This window comes from Planococcus citri, chromosome 2 (assembly GCF_950023065.1).
Source record: "Planococcus citri chromosome 2, ihPlaCitr1.1, whole genome shotgun sequence".
NCBI classification, from domain to species: Eukaryota; Metazoa; Arthropoda; class Insecta; order Hemiptera; family Pseudococcidae; genus Planococcus; species Planococcus citri.
This window is the reverse complement of record NC_088678.1, coordinates 49,610,162-49,628,671: the sequence shown is the minus strand read 5'-3', so window position 1 is coordinate 49,628,671 and position 18,510 is coordinate 49,610,162. Positions and strand designations below refer to the sequence as shown.

The 18,510-nt window shown below is 33.2% G+C and overlaps 2 protein-coding genes across 2 annotated transcripts; one reads left to right on the top strand and one right to left on the bottom strand.

The window, feature by feature from the left end:
* Positions 1 to 249: 249 nt before the first annotated feature.
* LOC135836259 (uncharacterized) lies at positions 250 to 2,983 on the bottom strand. The gene is made up of 3 exons (XM_065350980.1): positions 2,492 to 2,983; positions 2,081 to 2,398; positions 250 to 1,995 (listed from the first exon to the last, which is right to left on the bottom strand). Exons 1-3 carry the CDS (start codon positions 2,733 to 2,735, stop codon positions 374 to 376), a joined length of 2,184 nt encoding a protein of 727 aa, XP_065207052.1. The 5' UTR covers positions 2,736 to 2,983; the 3' UTR covers positions 250 to 373.
* An 81-nt stretch (positions 2,984 to 3,064) lies between these two features.
* Positions 3,065 to 5,731, top strand: mrn (general transcription factor IIH subunit 4 marionette). The gene is made up of 9 exons (XM_065350982.1): positions 3,065 to 3,397; positions 3,467 to 3,571; positions 3,638 to 3,769; positions 3,838 to 4,023; positions 4,099 to 4,276; positions 4,355 to 4,438; positions 4,518 to 4,699; positions 4,775 to 5,090; positions 5,162 to 5,731. Exons 1-9 carry the CDS (start codon positions 3,243 to 3,245, stop codon positions 5,228 to 5,230), a joined length of 1,407 nt encoding a protein of 468 aa, XP_065207054.1. The 5' UTR covers positions 3,065 to 3,242; the 3' UTR covers positions 5,231 to 5,731.
* Positions 5,732 to 18,510: the final 12,779 nt, after the last annotated feature.

Here is an 18,510-nt window from a genome sequence, read left to right as displayed (position 1 = left end):
TTGCACTGTTGAACAGTTGTTTTTTCTTCAGTGTTTTCAGATTCTGAGATTCACTCTATCGCTTTTTTTAATTTCCATTAAATAAATACGTTGAAGATATCTCATAAATTTCCAAGTAGGTAGGTAACCATAAATCCCATAACTGATTATGCAAATTTTACTCGTTTCCAAACTCCATTTAGGAAAAAATTTTCGTCGACTTGCAATTTTTGAAAATTAAATAGATAGGTAATAAGTACAAGCACCGTCTTTAACGTCACAAATTTATATTATTTGCGATCTTATTTTTAATTTCACGCAACATTAAGAAATAGAAAACAAAACAACATTACATTAAAAATGATTCATAAACTCAATATTATATGTAGAAAATTCATTTCGTTTTTGCTCGATAATGCAGGATATTCAACATTTCGTCCGCTAATTGTGACAGTCTACTGGTTTCTTCACTGGTGCAATCAGGATTCGATTTCAAATATCCTACGACCTGTTCTAATTTATTTTCAACTGCTGGTAAATCATAAGTCCCGGATTCTTTCAAACCGCTAGTCTCTAATGTCGGAGAAACATCGCACTCAATCTCCACGACAGCTTCGTCCAAAATGATGTCATCATCTTGAAAAGTTGAATCACACTGTATCACACTAATTTCTTTAGGAACATTGGGGAATATAACGAGAGCGTGGATATGTTTACAAATGTTTCTTCTCATCACATAGTCGGTGCATTCGCACGAGAAAGTATGAACGCAGATTTTCGGAATGCATTGTTCGCACGTCGATGAACAAGAACTACTGCATACTTGTGGCTGTTCTAGCAACAACTCGACCGCATATTTGATTTCTTCATTGGTATGAGATCGAACGTACCACATATTTGGAATAACTTCGTCGACATATTCAAAGTGTTGGTTCCAATCAGTCTGTTGAGCTTTTTCATGAGCGATCATAATCTCCTTTTTGTGAGCAGTTCGTTGAGGTTTAGGCTTTTTACCCTGACTTAGACACGAAGTATCCCTCGTGTATCTCATTAAAGAGTCCAAGCATGTAGCTAACCGAAAACTCCTTTTGGCATGAATGTAGTAACTGTTCACCACTTTATGTACAGCGTCTAATGGTAAATCGGAGTCTAAACCACAGCTCTGTATATGACTATATGCCCAGAAAGCTGGCCGAAATGCGTAGAAAGTCGAAAAATACGATCCAAACGATTGCGTTTCAGGATCATTCATAATTTGTCGCAAAAAATTCGTTAACAAGGTATCAAATATTCGAGTATCGGGTTCTTGCAACAAATCGTTCAAGGTTTTGTACATTATCGCACGTTTTTGCGGATTAGTCACTTTACTGATCAAGTTCTGTCGCCAAGAAGTGTCGATGATCCACGGACACAATAAACGATATGGCACAGGTCCCATTACACTCTTCCAACCATCGTAAGATGATTCTTCGTCACCCGATATGAATATCTCTGTACGCAGCTGTCCCACTTGCTCTCGTAATTTTCCATACAACACTGAGAACATTTTTGCATCTTTTTTGTTTGTGAAACAATATGCGGCCGGAAATCCTGTACCTGATTGGTCTAAGATCATAATGGTTATCGCATAAAAATCGTCCGGCTTTGCACCGTGCACTACATCTGTACAAACGACGTTACCACCGTATTTTTTCAGCATCAGTCTTTGAAATTCGTTCGCAATAATCAGCATTACATCGTTCTTTTGAAGTCGTTCATCGTTGATTGCTTCGCCGCTTTTTTTATAGAATAAAATCGAGCTCGCATCGGGATTATTAACGGCACTGATTTTTTTATACCATAGATCGACACTGTAAAAATCATTTACGTGGCCTTTTGGTTGATCTAGTTTGAAATCTCGAGCAATATTCCGTAGGTCTCGTTTATTAATAACTCCATTCGGCCATGGACCATCGGAAACATCTTCACGAAGAGACTGTAAAATTACGTCGTATGGTATACCTTGTTTAATTTTTTCTGAAAAGAAAATTCAAACGATTAGATACAATGCATTGCCAATTAATACGAGGAATACTTTATGGAATTATCTCGCTACAATTACCAGCAATTTTTATTCTATCTTCCTTCGGTATATACAATCGTCTAACAAAATCACAGTGTCCTAGATGAGTGCTCACAAATGTCACACCGACTTCACCCGACGGAAGTTCCTTGTAAGTAATTTTAGATGGACAAGCACCGTTCATCTTACTGGATCCCTGACTTTTCCGCGAACCTGTGGAACGATCACGAAGGAAACCATCTCTATGGCAATACAAGTACTGAATGATGAGTCCATTGCTACGTTTCAAAATTCCCGACTGTCGAACATATCGGCAGACATGTTCGGCTTCTATGCGTTTTCTCCATGCTTCAAATTCTGCAACAAAAACGTGAATTCTAATTCATTTACACGAAAACTATACCTTATAATTCTAGTGTTTATGTCAATGAAAGATTACTCGAGTCGTACCAATTGGAGAAGAAAACTTCAATGTTTCAGTTTTGATGGTTTGCTGGTGAACTTCCGAGAGATGTGTTGTTAAATCATCTCTGTTCAGTACTGACTGATCACATAATGCACATGCTATTTTACTTCTCACAAGATGATTGGCACTTAAATGACATAGCTTAATGTGACGACACAAGTTGAATTTTTTATTCGCTGCAAACCCGCAATACTCACATACAAAACGTTTGACAACCGACTCATCCATGCAAGAGGCCGACAGATGAGAGATGAATGAAAATTTAAATTGATTTTATGATCAATGACTGAGCTCAGGAAACAAGAAATGATTGTTGGAACAGGTAAGATAACTCAAATAGAAGCAGTTTTTGACTGCAATAGAAGCATTTTTCATCGGAATATACGAAAATATTAAAACCATGTAAAAATTCGAGACTTCGAGAGATTAACAAAAAACTCAAAATCAAATTAAAAATAAAAATTTTTGATAACAAACGTTTTCGATAATATCGATATCAATAACTCGATAACTCGATAAGTAACATCGATAGGTCTACAATCGATAAGTTGGTTTCCTTTCCCTTATCAGTTTATCACCATCACACCGCATTTATTAGCATCCTTTACTTCGAAAAGTTTTCAATTTCTAATTTCCTAACTAAAGAAAGAAATAACTGGTGTATTTTTTGCTCAACAGTATTAATTATACGTTATCATGTACCTCTGAGAATGAATCAAATCCGCATCCATAATCATGGCAGAGTCAAACAGCAATAAAAAATCGAGTAAAATAGAACTAAAGTCCAAGACTTTGCAGTGTAAAAATCTTCACGAATACATGAAAACTTTATCCTCTACGGTCCTAGATCAGTTATATGTTCATCCTATAACATGTTTAGCCGTTTACCGGTTAGTAATTTGAAGCAGAAATTAATTAGTTTACGTAGAATTGCATGTACATTTCAAGTATGATTACAGAGAACTATCAGAGATAGCCAAACACTATCTTATACGGATATTATTCGTTGACCAACCGGTTCCTCAGGCTGTGATTGAATCCTGGCTCTCTAAAGCTTATGCCAAGTAATATTTTTAATAAATCATCATTCGCTGTTGTTTTACAAATCTAAGTCTTTGATTGATTCGCAGAGAACACAAAGAAGCTGTAGAAGCGCTGACGGAATTGAAAATATGGAAAGAGTCATCGGCCACTGGTGGTTTAGCTGTCTGGGAATTGAACCCAATATTCAAAAAACACGTCAGAGTAGCGTTATTAGGAGGGTTAGTATCATTATGAATAATGTTAAGAATCCAATACCTGATTTTCATTTTATTTTTACTTCCTACAGGGGTAAAAGTTTGTTCATGTCATCTCATTTAGAAGCGGATACAAAACCCAGAGATATTGCTTTTTTAGACGCTTATGCGATGGAACGTTGGGAATGTGTTTTACATTATATGGTCGGTTCTCATCAACAAGAAGGAATATCTGCAGATGCGGTACGAAATCTATTACATGCCGGATTAATGAGATGGTAAAACTAGTTCATTCGAGCAGATTTTTCTAAATTACATTTTCTTGAAAGTTATTTCTCTTACTTTGTTTGTAGCGATAACGATGGCAGTGCTATAATTACTCGCGAAGGGTTTCAATTTTTATTAATGGATACTGCTGCTCAAGTGTGGTATTTCATTCTTCAATATTTAAGCACGGTAGAAGAAAAGGGATTAAATCTATCGCATTGTCTCAATTTCTTATTCCAGTTGCGATTCAGTATTTTAGGAAAAGTTGGTCACGTTTATTTATTTATTTTTTAAACGCCGAAAATGTGCGAAAATTATTAACAAATTTGTTTGTTTTTGTAGGATTATAGTACAGAAGGTATGAGCGAAGGACTTTTAGTGTTTTTGCAACATCTTCGTGAATTTGGTCTGGTGTATCAGAGAAAGGTACGTCTGATTTGTATTTTTTTATTGTCATTAGTGTTACGAACGGTCCCATGTACATTATTCGATTTTTAAATTTTAGAGGAAAGCTGGTCGTTTCTATCCTACTCGATTGGTGTTGAATATGGCCTCTGGACAAAATCAGGCTGAAAACGTTATAAGAGAAGGTTACATTGTTGTTGAGACGAATTACAGAGTTTACGCATACACAGATTCTAATTTAAAAGTAGCTTTAGTCGGATTGTTCACCAATCTCATTTATAGGTGAATGAAAACGATAACTTTGAATTATTTTTCGATATTTTTTCTATTTCAATTATTTAAAATGTAATTTTTTAGGTTCCCAAACGTAACCGTCGGTGTACTTACTCGTGATTCTATTCGAACCGCCTTACGAAGCGGTATCACAGCTGATCAAATTGTCGGATTTTTACGAATGCACGCTCATCCAAAAATGCTCCATCCTGGTACTCCAATTCTACCTCCTACGGTTGTCGACCAAATCTATCTATGGGAACAAGAAAGAAACAGATTTATATTCTCCGAAGGAGTACTGTATTCTCAATTCATGTCCCAAAGTGATTTCGAAACGCTTAGAGATTATGCTCAAGATCTCGGAGTACTCGTATGGCAAAATGAAAGAAAAAGAACCATGGTTTGTTATACAGTTTTTCCCGTAGTTATCTTTTTTTCAGAATATAAATTGACCTGTTTTGTTTCCAACAGGTTGTTACAAAATCTAGTCATGATGATGTGAAAAAATTCTGGAAAAGGCAAAACAGAAGCAATTCTTGATTCAGGTGGGACGTGGGTAAATTCAGCTCCTAGAGTTCAAATTATTCATCGTCAAGATCTTACGATGGTGGATACAAAGTTGAGAAAACACGTCCAAATTCATTGGAAAAACGCAATAATGCTATAATAAATACGCTTAGAGCGAATGAAACGTGAATTTGTCTAGATTTAATAAGCGTACGATTAAAAATCATAGAATATGTATGTCATTAGATTTTGAATGGTTTATATCATCGAATTATAGCTCCATATTCTTACTTTTGTATCCGGTAAATACGTATAAAAATTAAACTGAAATTTAACGTTTTCGCAAAGTAAACATAATATATTTTTTTAAACATTGTAATTAATTACTAAATGATTCTCATTGTTTTTCATGTCATTTTTTTTTACTTCTGTGCCTTGTATGTATTGATTATTTATTTTGGAATTTGCCAATTTCATTATTTCGACATTTGTTATAAAATGTGTATTGTGTAATAAACGATAAATTTCTAGTGATGTCTGTTCTATTTATTCATCTCAAGAACTCATTTGCAAGTAGGATTTTTTGTTTTGAAATACGCAAAGAAACTCATTCTAAATAATAAATTTGTTCTTATTTCTAACTGATCGAACCACTTTAACGTTAAACAATAAAATTATGTTTTCCAGTCTACTAATCAAAAGAAAAAGAAATTTGATCCAAGTTTTCTTTCAATACCTAAGTGTATTGTTTAATGTTTGAATGAATGATTTCAATCAACATAGTAAACGAGGATTTCAATCATCAATGCACATCTGGAAGTGTTTGCGTCATTAGATTTCATTCACTCATAAGCAACAACTAAAGTCTGGAAAATTTTCAATCGCCTGTAAACCAACATGTTACTATTTTCGATGGTGGAAGAAAGACGGTAAATCTGAGTTTATAGGCAGGCGGTAAATTCGATCTTGACCCTTTTTATTGCATCTTACCAAAACCGGAAGAATTTAAAAATCTGTCTAAGGCTCCAGAACACCTTAAATCCATCACCATTTTGCTGGGAGGGTCCAAGACAGGGTACAAACTGAATTCAAGCCTTTTTTATTCATTCCGTACGTACGCAAAAAATTTTTATTTGTTTCCAAAAATAATTATCAACTTACTGAAGAAAACGTTGAATTTAAATTTTGCAAGTATGTACCAAAGTCGATCAAAAGGGTCACGAAGACAGTAAATCCAAGTTTACACCTTATCTGTAAACTATAGTTAATGAGATTTTAACATTTCAAAAATTTTCTAAAAATCGAGAAACAATTTTCAGCACCTGAAATTTGCGCTCTTGGTGTACGTATTTTGGAACCCTTTTTTGATTCCTTCTTGTGTTGTATGATTCAAAATTTTTTGAGTCGATTGGCATTTTGTTGGGCGTAGAATCTGAGAATTTGTCTGTTTATTCATATTTCATAGGATAGGTAAGAAGAATTGGTTTTCTGATTTGAGTTAGAGCAAGTAGGTAAGCCACGGATGGCTTGAATTTATGATTCATAACTTTCATGTTGAATTTTTTTCATACCTACCTTCATTTCCTGCAAAGTTGCACAATTATCGAAATCTACTATCTAATTTCAGAAGTACCTACCTGTACCTACTCACATACAGCACCTACATTAGGAAATGTTTTAATACTTGATTAGAATATTTTTTTCAGATTGAATTTATCGAAAAAGAAAACAAACATACCCAAGACTAAGAGGCAACATTTTTGGATAACTGATGATAGTTCAAATCCATTTTCGGTTCAAAAAATAATTTCATAGTGCTTATATTGAACGTAGGATAATTGGATTGGATCCAGTTTCATCTAAAAATTTGAAAACTTCAGTCTCTATTTCTCCTCCTTTTAATCGTCCAACCCTCCAAACGATCAATTCCATTTTTACACTGGTCAGGAAGGTTAGCATAAATGTCACCTCCTACCCTACTCACTGGAGAATATATCATTTCCCCTGATTCCCCCTGAAAAGAATTTCATTCTGTTGTTATTCTTATTACGTTTAATTTCGAATAATGCAGATTGCGTTGTAATCTAGTTCTAGACTTCTAGTACCCACGTTACAGGCGGAGTTGAGACGATCTCACTAGTGACTGGTTTGAAGCTGGTTACTGGTTAGTGCTGCTGGCGAATGTCGTGAGTACGCAGGATGCAGGACATCAGGATCGGTTGCTTAGCTGAATCGTATTTGTTTCGGTGAGTACTTTGATTTTGTGTTTATTTGGTGTTATTTCTTTTGAAAATAATTATAGTTTTTACAAATTCGAAAAAAAGCTTCACCTAATTGATTTTTATTTAAATGTTTTTGGCGGATTTTTTTCGAAAGTTGGGTCATGGGGTCTTTTTGCATTCGATTTCATTATCATCGTGATCGTGGAAAACTTTTCAATTTTGAGTGAAAATTTTCGAAAAAATTGTGGTTTGCGTTTTTTAATTAGGTACCTACTTATTCATCATAAAAATTAGGTTGCTTTTAAGTGGAGTTGGTGAGCTATTTTCAACGAATACTACTTCAAGTACTTGCTACCTATTTATTTATCAAGTATCATATCTAACATTTTGAAAAATTAAAGGTAACCTGGTGTTTGTATTTCCTCTATTTTCTGTTTCAACCTCTCATTAATTTGTGTTTTTAAGGAATTTACAGGATTATTTTCTATTTTTCATTTTTCGAAGTTGTTTCAAAAATTGTGATATTTTAAATTTCAAAATGTAGCCTACCTATTATCAATTGAATGAGACATATGTAAGAAAATTGTCGGTAAACAAAAAAATGTTGATAGAAATGGTGAAAAAAATTTGTTTCCGTGGTTCCCCACACTGTGATAATGTTTTAACATTTTTCAAATCTTTCAAACTCTAAACAGTGATTTGAAGTTTGGGGTAGACTGACTATAGTAAAAATTTTTTCTAAATCAGCAACTGCACGTTTTTAAATTCTCTTCGAAGGGTTTTTAATTACTTATTAAAGTTTAATTTCTGAAATATCAGTTCTCGTACATTGAACTCAGCTTTTGATTTTTTGTTACCGGTTTATTTTACCTATGTACTTGTTGAAATTTCGCAAGATTTAACTGCTTTATTCATGGTACCTATCTTCAAACTATACCTATGCATTTTAGCTATTCTTCTAGAATAAATACGCACATCACTTCGAACGCACACACAAACACACGCACACTTATGTTTCACAAATAAATTGATCTTTCTTCTATATCCGTTGTGTAGTTCGTATTGTTTTTAATACCTATTTACGAATTACTCGAACGGATTTAAAAGGAAATCAAAGTAAACGCACATCGCTTCGCGGATTTCAGTTCGAGGTTCGAGCTTTTTGAATCTTTGGGAACTCGGTTCATATTAACTGCTAAGATTTTTTAGATATTTTTGCAGCTAAATATGGGCCGGTTTCTTAAAGTTCTATCATACACGCTTCATATAGTATCCTGCACCATATATATTAACTTATTGGTAAATTTATAGCACAAAATATGGGTATACGTAACTTACTCGTAGCTACATAATTATAGGTATTTTTAGGTACCTAGCTAAATTTATATTCATATTATAATTATTTACCTAGATTCAATGAATGTACCTATTTACGTATAGGTTGGTATAATATATGTAGTATGATTAAAGGTTGTACAAAATACGTAGGTACTTAATGGGTTATGGTTATGTAGATAATTTAACATCTTAACAAAAGTATTTTTATAACAGTTATTTTTTTTTGTTCAGATTTTCAATTTTTTCCTATAGATAGTCAACATTTTAGTAATTAATTTGAAGAGAAATTTTCCCTTCCTCTATTTCATTGTTTCACTTGAAAAATAATTATCAAATTTAATTCTTTACAAACCCTCTATTTAAATAAAAATAAAATTTATAAAACTAAATAAAATGTTTTCAAAACTGAAAAAAGTAAATCGGTTCCTGGATTAGATTTTTAAAATGGAATTTAATAGGTACTTACGATCTGTATTTAATTGCCAAATTTTACTGCGGGCGCTTTCTTTATTTCTTTCAAGTTCCAATAACCCCACAAATTATTCAAGGCACCCCACAATTCAAAAAAACAAAGACTCTAACAAAGTACGTGCAAAAATGTGAGATTTTACTTTTTTCGGCGAGAAATTAGAAGAGATGGCGAATTGATCTTTTGGATTAACCTATTTGATGCAACATTTAAAAAATCGTGAGATTTCTTCAGTTTCTTCTAAGAAAAACAATAAATTATGATGATGATGAATATCCTTAAAAAAAATTAAAGTTAGCGTGAGATCGTCACTTCTTTTCTCGGGGGAAAATGAAACATAAAATTGAGAACTATAGTTCAATAAGAATGTTGAAGAGGAGGGGGGGGATCATTCAAAAGTTGAAAATAAACATCCTACTCTTCATTTTTTTTTTTTATTACGTAACAATCAATTTTTTTAAACACGTTTTTTGCCGGGAAAAAATCAAACTATAAATGCGTATACATATCTACCATCTTGAAAATGTAATCATATTGTTGAAATTTAAAAAAAAATCACCTTGGTGTCATTTTGTAATTTTGTAATTTTTTTTGCAAATTTTTAAATTGAAATAGTTTTGAGTTTTGTTTATTGGTATGCGTAGTATAATTTAGTTGATTAATTGAAGAGTATCATCTTGTTTTTCGACATTTTCCACGATTTTATTTTCAATTTTTTTTACGAGTTACCTATACCTACCTTTGCTAAATTTTTTAATTTTGTTTCAATTATACTAAGGTGAGTGTGTAGTATTAGATATTCAGTTGGTGTATGGTTTTGAACACAATGAATTAATGGTACTTCTTTTCTATCCGTTCCCTAATTCGTAATTTAACTAAAGTTTACGAATTACCTAACGGATTGTAAAAGAATATCGAGTTACACGCACGTACGCTTCACGGATTTCACCACTAGACAAATAGTACTTAGATATTGAATGTAATTTTTAAGGTGCAAATACGACAGCTTTTTTGTAGATTTTTAAGTTGGCTAGGTAAAGTGGTATATTATTTTTATTATCATTTTTAAGGTGCAAAAATGGTAGCTTTACTTTATTTAGGTATAGTATTAAGGTAGCTAAGTAAATTAGATGGTAATGGAATGGTGTAGCTATTTAATTGTATAGGCTAATAGGCTTGATGGTAATTTATCATTAATTTAAGGCGCCAATGGAATTGAGTAAAGTAAAACTCTTTATGGACTCGGTTCATACCAACTGCCAGGAGTTTTGAATATCCTTGCAGCTAGATATGAACCGTTTTAATAAAGCTGTACAATTCGCTTATACCTATGCCTATCCTGCACCCAGCAACGTGATCAGCATCGCACAAAAATGGGTACGTTTAGAAGTAATTTATGATTATTTTATATCAATGCAGTTTCTGTATTATACAGCTTGTAAAAATTATGTAGTTTCGTAATATTTGCTTACGTGCAGGTACGTAAAATCTAGGTAGGTACCTATTCAATTACGATCACTTGTGATGACATATGAAAGAACCTATATTGATGATTTAGCCCCTCATTTGCTTATTTTTTTCGTTAAAGTATTGGATTTCGTTGGAGGAATTACCAAAAAAAAAAAAATTTTTAAGAAAATTCAGTATCCCAAAATCGTATGGGTGACAAACAAATAAAAATGCGAAAAGTCGATAATTCAGTAATCGATAGGATTAGTAGGTAGAGGTACTTACCTCGTAATTTATTTTCAATGAAAATTAATTTGAATAATTTCGAAGGGGATATGTATGTACTACAACGTGTTGGTTTCGGTAATGGATTGATTAGTAAATTACCTGGTAAACTAGTAATCAAATATTGTGCGGCGAAGAAAGATTGAATGAAAACAGGCTGCACGTAACCCTAAAATTTAAATTCGCGGTTCTAAGATTGTGGATCTTCTCAAAATAAATTTTCAACTTTTAAAGTGAGATTCAGACGAAGAATTCAATTGTTAAAAATAAAATGTATGTATTATTTAACCGGAATTTGATTGAATACCAGAACCGTACTTCCTTTTTGAAAAACTTTTTTGCATTTTCGTGTAAAATTCCATAAAAGGTCTTGAACATGATACTGAAAACTTGATCGAATTTGAATTTTATTGGGGATCGGAAAAACTAAATTGAAAAACTGCAATGAAGTAGGTAGTATGTACTTGAAATTGGAAAAAAAAATATTGAAAATGCAGGCAATTTGTAATAGGTAATTATGTTTTGGGGCTCGTTGGCACTTCGCTGTAGGTATCATAAATTCCAAAAACAAATTCTAAAAATAGGCAGTCGAAATATTTACCCTCGCGTTCTTTCTCATCATAAAAATCCAATGGTCTTCCAAAACAAACAATTTGTTAATAGGTAGTTGTTTTAAAAAAATATGTATTTCCCAAAATTTCAAACTAACTTTTCATTTGACCTTCTGCTACGATTTTTTTTGAAAATGTTTCTTTTGATTGAAATTTAAAGGGTGTTAACGAGAGATGGGTATGAATGGACAGTTAAGTACCAATTAAAACAAGACTTCACCAGTAATAAACAATGTACAGTATGTACTTTAAATAGACGTATTCAGTTTTCTTAACTCATATTTTTAAAAGGAGGAAAGTGAGAGTGTAGGTATGTAGGTATGCTTTTAATATTTTTAAAAACTGCTCAAATTGGAAAATTGACGATGTTTTTACCTGATGTGTACTTTTTTTTACACCATCCTACTCTTTCCGATAAGAAAATGTTTGTACAATCAAAATTCATGATCCTGTAAGATAAAAAAAAATATTTTCATCAAAAAATTGCAATAATTATGGGGAAATATATAATGGCACGACAGAGAAATAATATTGAAGGACAGCAAAGTTCAACGACGAAATAGGGTGTTTGCACGACAGCCTTAAATGCACGACGGCATAAGTGACTTTAACGACGAATTTAATAGGTTTTTGAACGACGACCAGTGGTTGATCAAGTATCGTATTGAATTGATGCGATGCATGAATGAATGAATACTGCCTATTCTAATCGAAATTATGGCCGCTGGAAAACTTTCGAGGAGTTCAAAAACTGTGTTTGTGGTGTATTGAAGGTTACAGTATGCAAAAACGACTCGATTAATACTACCGTCGGCCGGATCCGGAATTTACATCAGAAAGCATATTTTTTGTTCATCTGATTTTTTATGCCAGTCATTGGAAAAATTGAAAAACCTGTTAAAGCAGCTCATCTAATGCACTTCTAGGGCTCAAATTTTGGTCAGACGATCTGTGCTAGATACGAAATCGACCCATGCTACCATTGGCCGGATCCGGCCTTCTGGTCAGAAAACAGAATTTTTTACTTTTTTTCTCATAAAATTTTAGCTGCTCAAATTCATGTGGTGGGGCAAAATCCTGTTCTATTTACAAATCTAAAATCGGTCTCTGAAAATCCTTTTGTTCGTTTTACCAGACGATTTTAAAAAGAGTGGTCTAGATTCTCAACAATTCACAATCACAATCTAATACATGAGTAGCTTTCAGAAACGGATTTTTAACACAGGCGTGTTAACCTAGAGACGATTTTTTTCGAAGACACGATACGTCAATGTCTTTTCATCTTTTCGTCTTTTCGTCTTTAACGTCTGGTCGTCTTTTAATCTGTCTTGTCTTTCGATTTCAGTTGGTTTTTCCGTTCTCTCTTCTTTCTTTCTTTCTTCCTTTCTTTCTTCCATTCATTTTTACAATCATTCTTTCATTTATTTTTTCATCCATTCAAAACGTAACTACGAACTAATTTCAGAACGCCAATTTAGATCGTAAAATTTGGTTCTCCTTATTTTTAGCCCAAAACTTTCTCGCAGGATTTACTGTTACTCATTATACATACGTAGGTAGGTACATACTAGTAGTATTCCCAGAGTAGAGTAATATTTTGACTTTTTAAATAACATTAACCAAAATTTCAGGTGCTGAATTTTATTTTTGGATTGGTATTCGACGAATTTTTGAAAAATTTAAAAAATCTGTTGTAGTATAGTATGTACTCGAGGGTGATTTATTAAATTTTTTTTCACGAAGTATAAATTTTTTTTGTGCAGAGTGATTTCTTTAATTCAATTTATTGAAGTTTTTCCCGAATACCGATTTTTCGAATGCTTTGTTTCCCAAAAAAGTTTTTTTTTTAAATTAAAAATATCTAATATCGAGTATAAGAAAACTGATACAAAAGAAAAATTTTTAAATTTGATTAAAAATGAAAAAGTAGGAGTTCTTTGAAAATAGGTGAATGGAAAATTTAAAACTTTATTTAAAAGTTGAGAAAAATAGGATTTCTTAACAATTTTAGCAGAAAAGTAAAACTTTGGGGCAATTTTGGCGTAATACCAATTTCAAAGTTGATCGCTTTCAGTGACTATCACCAACGTGGAAAAAAAGTGTTCTTTCCAAAATAGGAACTGAGTGAAACACACGTACGAGTCACAATGAGTCACATGAAAACAAAAAAAAACTTGTACAAAATTTACGGATCAAAGGTCAAAATTTGGATAAATCTAGACGGATATGGATTACCGCATTCGGGATCAGTCCATTCGAGAATTCTGTGCGGAGAAAATCCGTATTCACCAAACAAACGGTTTCGCGTAAAACAATTTGGGAAATTGTTCATTCGGAAAAACCGATTTGGAAAAAGGTTCAGGAATCGCGAGGCGATCGATGCTTTAAATACATTCAAAATTGAAAAATTATCAGGACGGTTTCTAATTTATGAAAAATTACAAAAAAATTCTGAAATGAAGCAGTTCATCTTCAAAATTTTAAGAGAATTTCCTAGACTAAAATTTTTGAGTGAGACATAAACTTCAATTGTTTTTTTCTTCATCGTCAATAATTCCTATACCAGAATAGAAAACGTTTTTCAGAACTGGGAATTCAATACGTAGGTAGGCAGTTGAATTTTTTCTATCCTTCTTATAACCGTTCAACTGTTCCTTTTCCGACGCACTTAATTTTTTTTGAGTATGAAAAAATTTTCATGACCACCAAGGAGTGACGTTTGACCACTTCCTAAAGCCAGATTGGTCTCAAAAACTTCTATGTTTCACTCGTAAAAAATTGAATATGAGCAGAAATTTTTTCAAATCGCATAAATCAAATTTTTTTATCAATAAAAAATCTGAAATAAAGCACTTCCCTCTCTATTTTCAAAATTTCATAAGATTACTTGAACCGGAATTTTCGTGTGAGCCACAAATTTCAATAACTTTATTCGTTTACTAGGTAGTTACGTATACTTATATAACTTTTTTAGTTTCGTATTACTTATGTCGTCGGTAATTTTGTTACTATGTACTTAATAAATGTTTTTTCTTCAATTTCAAAAATTATACCGGAATTGACGTTAAAGTTTTTTGAAAAATTAATTGAAAATGTTTTTTTAGAACTAGTAATTTCGTTGAATTTTTTCGAGAAAATTTCGTTGAGAAATCTCATTTGAATTTTTTTGATTTTTTTCAAACACTTTGAAATGGACTGCAGCGGTTAAACTGCATTTTTTCATTCCGCTTCGAAATATCTGATCCTGATCTAATAATGTGAGATCCGCTGTTTGCAGCGAATTTGAGTCTGGAATTATTTCAAGTGCAAGTTTTTATCAATTGAGTACATCTACATACCTATACCTATGCCTATGCCTACTTGCAAGGAGACTCTCTGAACTCGCACTCTCCGATTTGAACGAAACCCTACTACCTAGATTAAAAAAACAAATCATATCCTAAAATCCTCGCGAGCCAAATATCAAGAGCCGAAGTTGATTTTTGGAGGATTTAAATTTTTTTTTAATATGGTGGTATTCAAAAGGCAGTTTTGAGGGCGATTTTTCAACTTTTTCATGAAATGTATTTTTTTTGGGAAACGTGAATCAAATATGAACCAATGTGAATAATTCAGTCAATTCAACTTCAACACATCAACAACTACTGAAATTTTGGGGCATTCTGGAGCCTCCTTTGATGTTTGAATTTTCTTCAGAAACTCCACATCACAGTGGAAAGCCAAAAGTGAACTTTTACTTTATGACCTAAAATTTTGATCAGTGCTTATTGAGCATCCTCTCGACCATTTTGGGTGGTTACCGCGGAATTCCATGAGTGCGAGTATAAAAAAGTATGTATAAATTTTTGACCAATGCGTAAATTCCAGATAATGTGAAAAGAATACGAATCTTACCTAAGGGATACAAAGAGCGGGGGTTTGAGCAAGATTATCGTCATCTGATGTGTCCGACTTGTTTGAAGACTCCAGAAAATTGTAAAATTTCACCAGAAATTTCAAATCACTCTGGAAGGTTAAAAATGAACTTCAGTTCCTACAATTTTTTTCAGTGTTTATTCGGCATCTTTTCGAACATTCTAGTTAGTTTATTCGAAATTCGAAGAGTACGAGTTTTAAAATAACTTTTTGACCAATTTGTAAATTAGTCAAAACAGATTCTGAGATCTTTCCCACATCGTCCCTTCAATTCTGTATCTGTTACGATGGAAATATTTAGAAAATCAAGACACCTACAATGGTGAAAGTCGTCCCTTTTTTTTTTTTTTGCAAAAGGTACACAAATTTTCATAGGTAGTATGTTGATGCCCGTTACGTCTTACGTTGACCATTCCCTCTGTAATTAAATTTCAGAATTGTGTTTGAAATTACTCAATTCCATGTGAATAGGTATTAGGTACCAAGAAAGTACCTAATGTACCTAGGTACTTCTTAAAAGTCAATTTCAATAACAATAGCGTGAACTATAATTTTTCAATTAGGTAATCGCTTGAAAATGCGATAAATACCTTAGGTACCTTACCTACTCTAATTTTATCAAAGCAGCTCAGAAATTCGTCAAATGTATACCTATCAGCTAATTAAGTAGGTACATAGCAGGTAATCCATAGAGTCTTCGGCGTAACCTGTGGATGGGGAATAAATTCCAAGCAATTTTTTTCTTCGTAAAACATACTCTAGGTTTCGAATTCAAATGCGACGGAAATACACATTGGCGGGTTTTAATCGATAGAAGATAAGGATTTTAATCATTCGCCTCGAAGTCGAATACGTAGTATGGCCTGGAGTAGCCGAGGCTGGAATCGAAAAAGAAATACCTACTCGTAACAAAAATTACAAACTCCAATGAAGATTGCTGTGTAATATAACTTTAACTCTAAAAGACAGGCCAACATTGAATGTTGATGATTATTCGCTGATTTGATATTATTTCCGAACAAAACGATGGTGTGTAGTATTTATAAAATGTGTTCTACTAGGTACGTATTTATGATACATTTATAATGACCGAAGCGCGACCATGTGAGTCATCCCTAATACGTAATCAAGATTGTTGACGTTGTAATAAGAAAGAAATACACTGAACAGATTTCTCGATCTCGAGCAACAAGACGTTTTTTTTTCTCTCTCTATCTATTGGATTGGTATTAGACGATTATATTATGTGGCCCTTGAAAAGACGCACAAACGCCGCTACATCTGCAACTAACAACAAGGGTGTAAAGTGAAACGTGAGAGGTCATAGTTAATTTTTTGCTACGCCTGCGACTTTTATTGATTCAACTCGATACTTTGGACACACAGGAACCGGGTATAGACATTTACGATCCCTGAACTTACCCTGAACAAAAAAATCGGTCCCTTTTAAATACACCAGCGATCATCGTTTATGTGTGATTTACAACCACCCGTTGCAGTTGCACTTTTCAGAGACAAAGCGACGACGCGACGACGACGTTGACGAAATACTACGTATAATAATTCGTATAATCGGTCGCTTTTAAATACCAGCGATTATCGTTTATGTGTACCTAATTTACAACCACCCGTTGCAGTTGCAGTTTTTAGAGACAAAGCGATGGCAACGACCGACGACTTTGACGAAATATTGCGCAATAATTTGTAAAACAACCATCGACTCATTGGAGAACTTTTTTTTTGTTGTAGATTCTGTTCGTCTTGTTTTCTCATCCTTACTGCCTGGTTTCGAAAGAATTGCCGACAAAATAAAGCATATATCCGAACATTTCATGCAGGCATAACATAATACGACATAATTCGAAAATTTATTATGTTTCTTGCATGAAATGCTCGGGTATGCTTTTTTCAATATTGACGATCGACTATAAAGACATCATCGTATCAAAACATCGAGAAATATTTTTAAAATTAACTCGAAGTGATCGACTTACACTAGCCATACATCTGCATCTCAGACTTAATGTAGCGTTAATAAATGAATCTCTCTGAGTCTGGAGATGCAGAAGTTTGGCAGTGTTGAATGCCCGAATAAGTAGTCTGTATTTTAATAATGCGTCATGTAGGTATCTAATAATACTAACATGTTATCTTTTACAGCAGTAATGTGATAGGATATCTACATACTTAGATATTAGACTGGCGATCAATACGTTCAATTAGCCCTTTTCTTCTTATATCGATGCATTTTATTCTCGAATGGACAACAAATCTACTTCAGCAAATAATCTCGTGAGAAACTACTTTTACGTTATCGAGTCCATTTTAATACCCCAATTACTGAATTTTTCATTTAAAAAATTGACTTTTTGAAAATTTTAAAATCTAGGAACAAAATGAATACCTAGGTACATACCTGTTCAGCCAGTGGCGTAGCAAGGATTTTCTCAAGGAGGGGGCAAAACCAGATTTTTAAGCATGAAAAATAAAAATGAGGGGTAATTTTCTGGAAACCTATCGTGATGTGTGGTGATTTCATGATAAGGAAGGCAAAATTACTGCTCAAGCGAAGCGAGAGCGAAAATTTTTAGAAAAAATGGGTTCGAAGAACAAAAAAACGTCCATTTTTGCACATTTTCTTTCAAATTTTCGCTCGCTAGGGAGAGGCCATGGCCCCCTTCGCCCCCCTTGGCTACGCCACTGTGTTCAGTCTGAGATTAACGCCTGTTGAGTGCAATTTGTCTGGTATATTTGCTTCAAAAAAAAAAAAACGACTATATGGTGCTCAACATTGATAACAAAAAATATTACGAGTAAAATTGGAAAAAAAACGTTCTTGATATGAGATCACAAAAGTCAGTTAAAGTTTAAAATGTCTCAGCGAAATTTTAAAATATATTCAAGACATAAATTAACATTATCCAAATTACCTATGCACCTGTTCAAATCACTATCTACCCAAGGCTTTTGTTGTGTGCGTGCCCCCAAAGTGCATTCAAAGGAAATTTCAAAAAAATATTGAAA

What these genes read in the sequence shown, in the direction of transcription:
- LOC135836259 (XM_065350980.1), bottom strand. Translation starts at nt 2,735, where the DNA reads ATGGATGAGTCGGTTGTCAAACGTTTTGTATGTGAGTATTGCGGGTTT. An exon ending in GAAGTTTTCTTCTCCAATTG is followed by an intron (nt 2,399 to 2,491) that starts GTACGACTCGAG and finishes TTTTTGTTGCAG; the next exon opens with AATTTGAAGCATGGAGAAAA. An exon ending in AGATAGAATAAAAATTGCTG is followed by an intron (nt 1,996 to 2,080) that starts GTAATTGTAGCG and finishes TTTTCTTTTCAG; the next exon opens with AAAAAATTAAACAAGGTATA.
- mrn (XM_065350982.1), top strand. Translation starts at nt 3,243, where the DNA reads ATGGCAGAGTCAAACAGCAATAAAAAATCGAGTAAAATAGAACTAAAG. An exon ending in ACATGTTTAGCCGTTTACCG is followed by an intron (nt 3,398 to 3,466) that starts GTTAGTAATTTG and finishes GTATGATTACAG; the next exon opens with AGAACTATCAGAGATAGCCA. An exon ending in GATTCAGTATTTTAGGAAAA is followed by an intron (nt 4,277 to 4,354) that starts GTTGGTCACGTT and finishes TTGTTTTTGTAG; the next exon opens with GATTATAGTACAGAAGGTAT.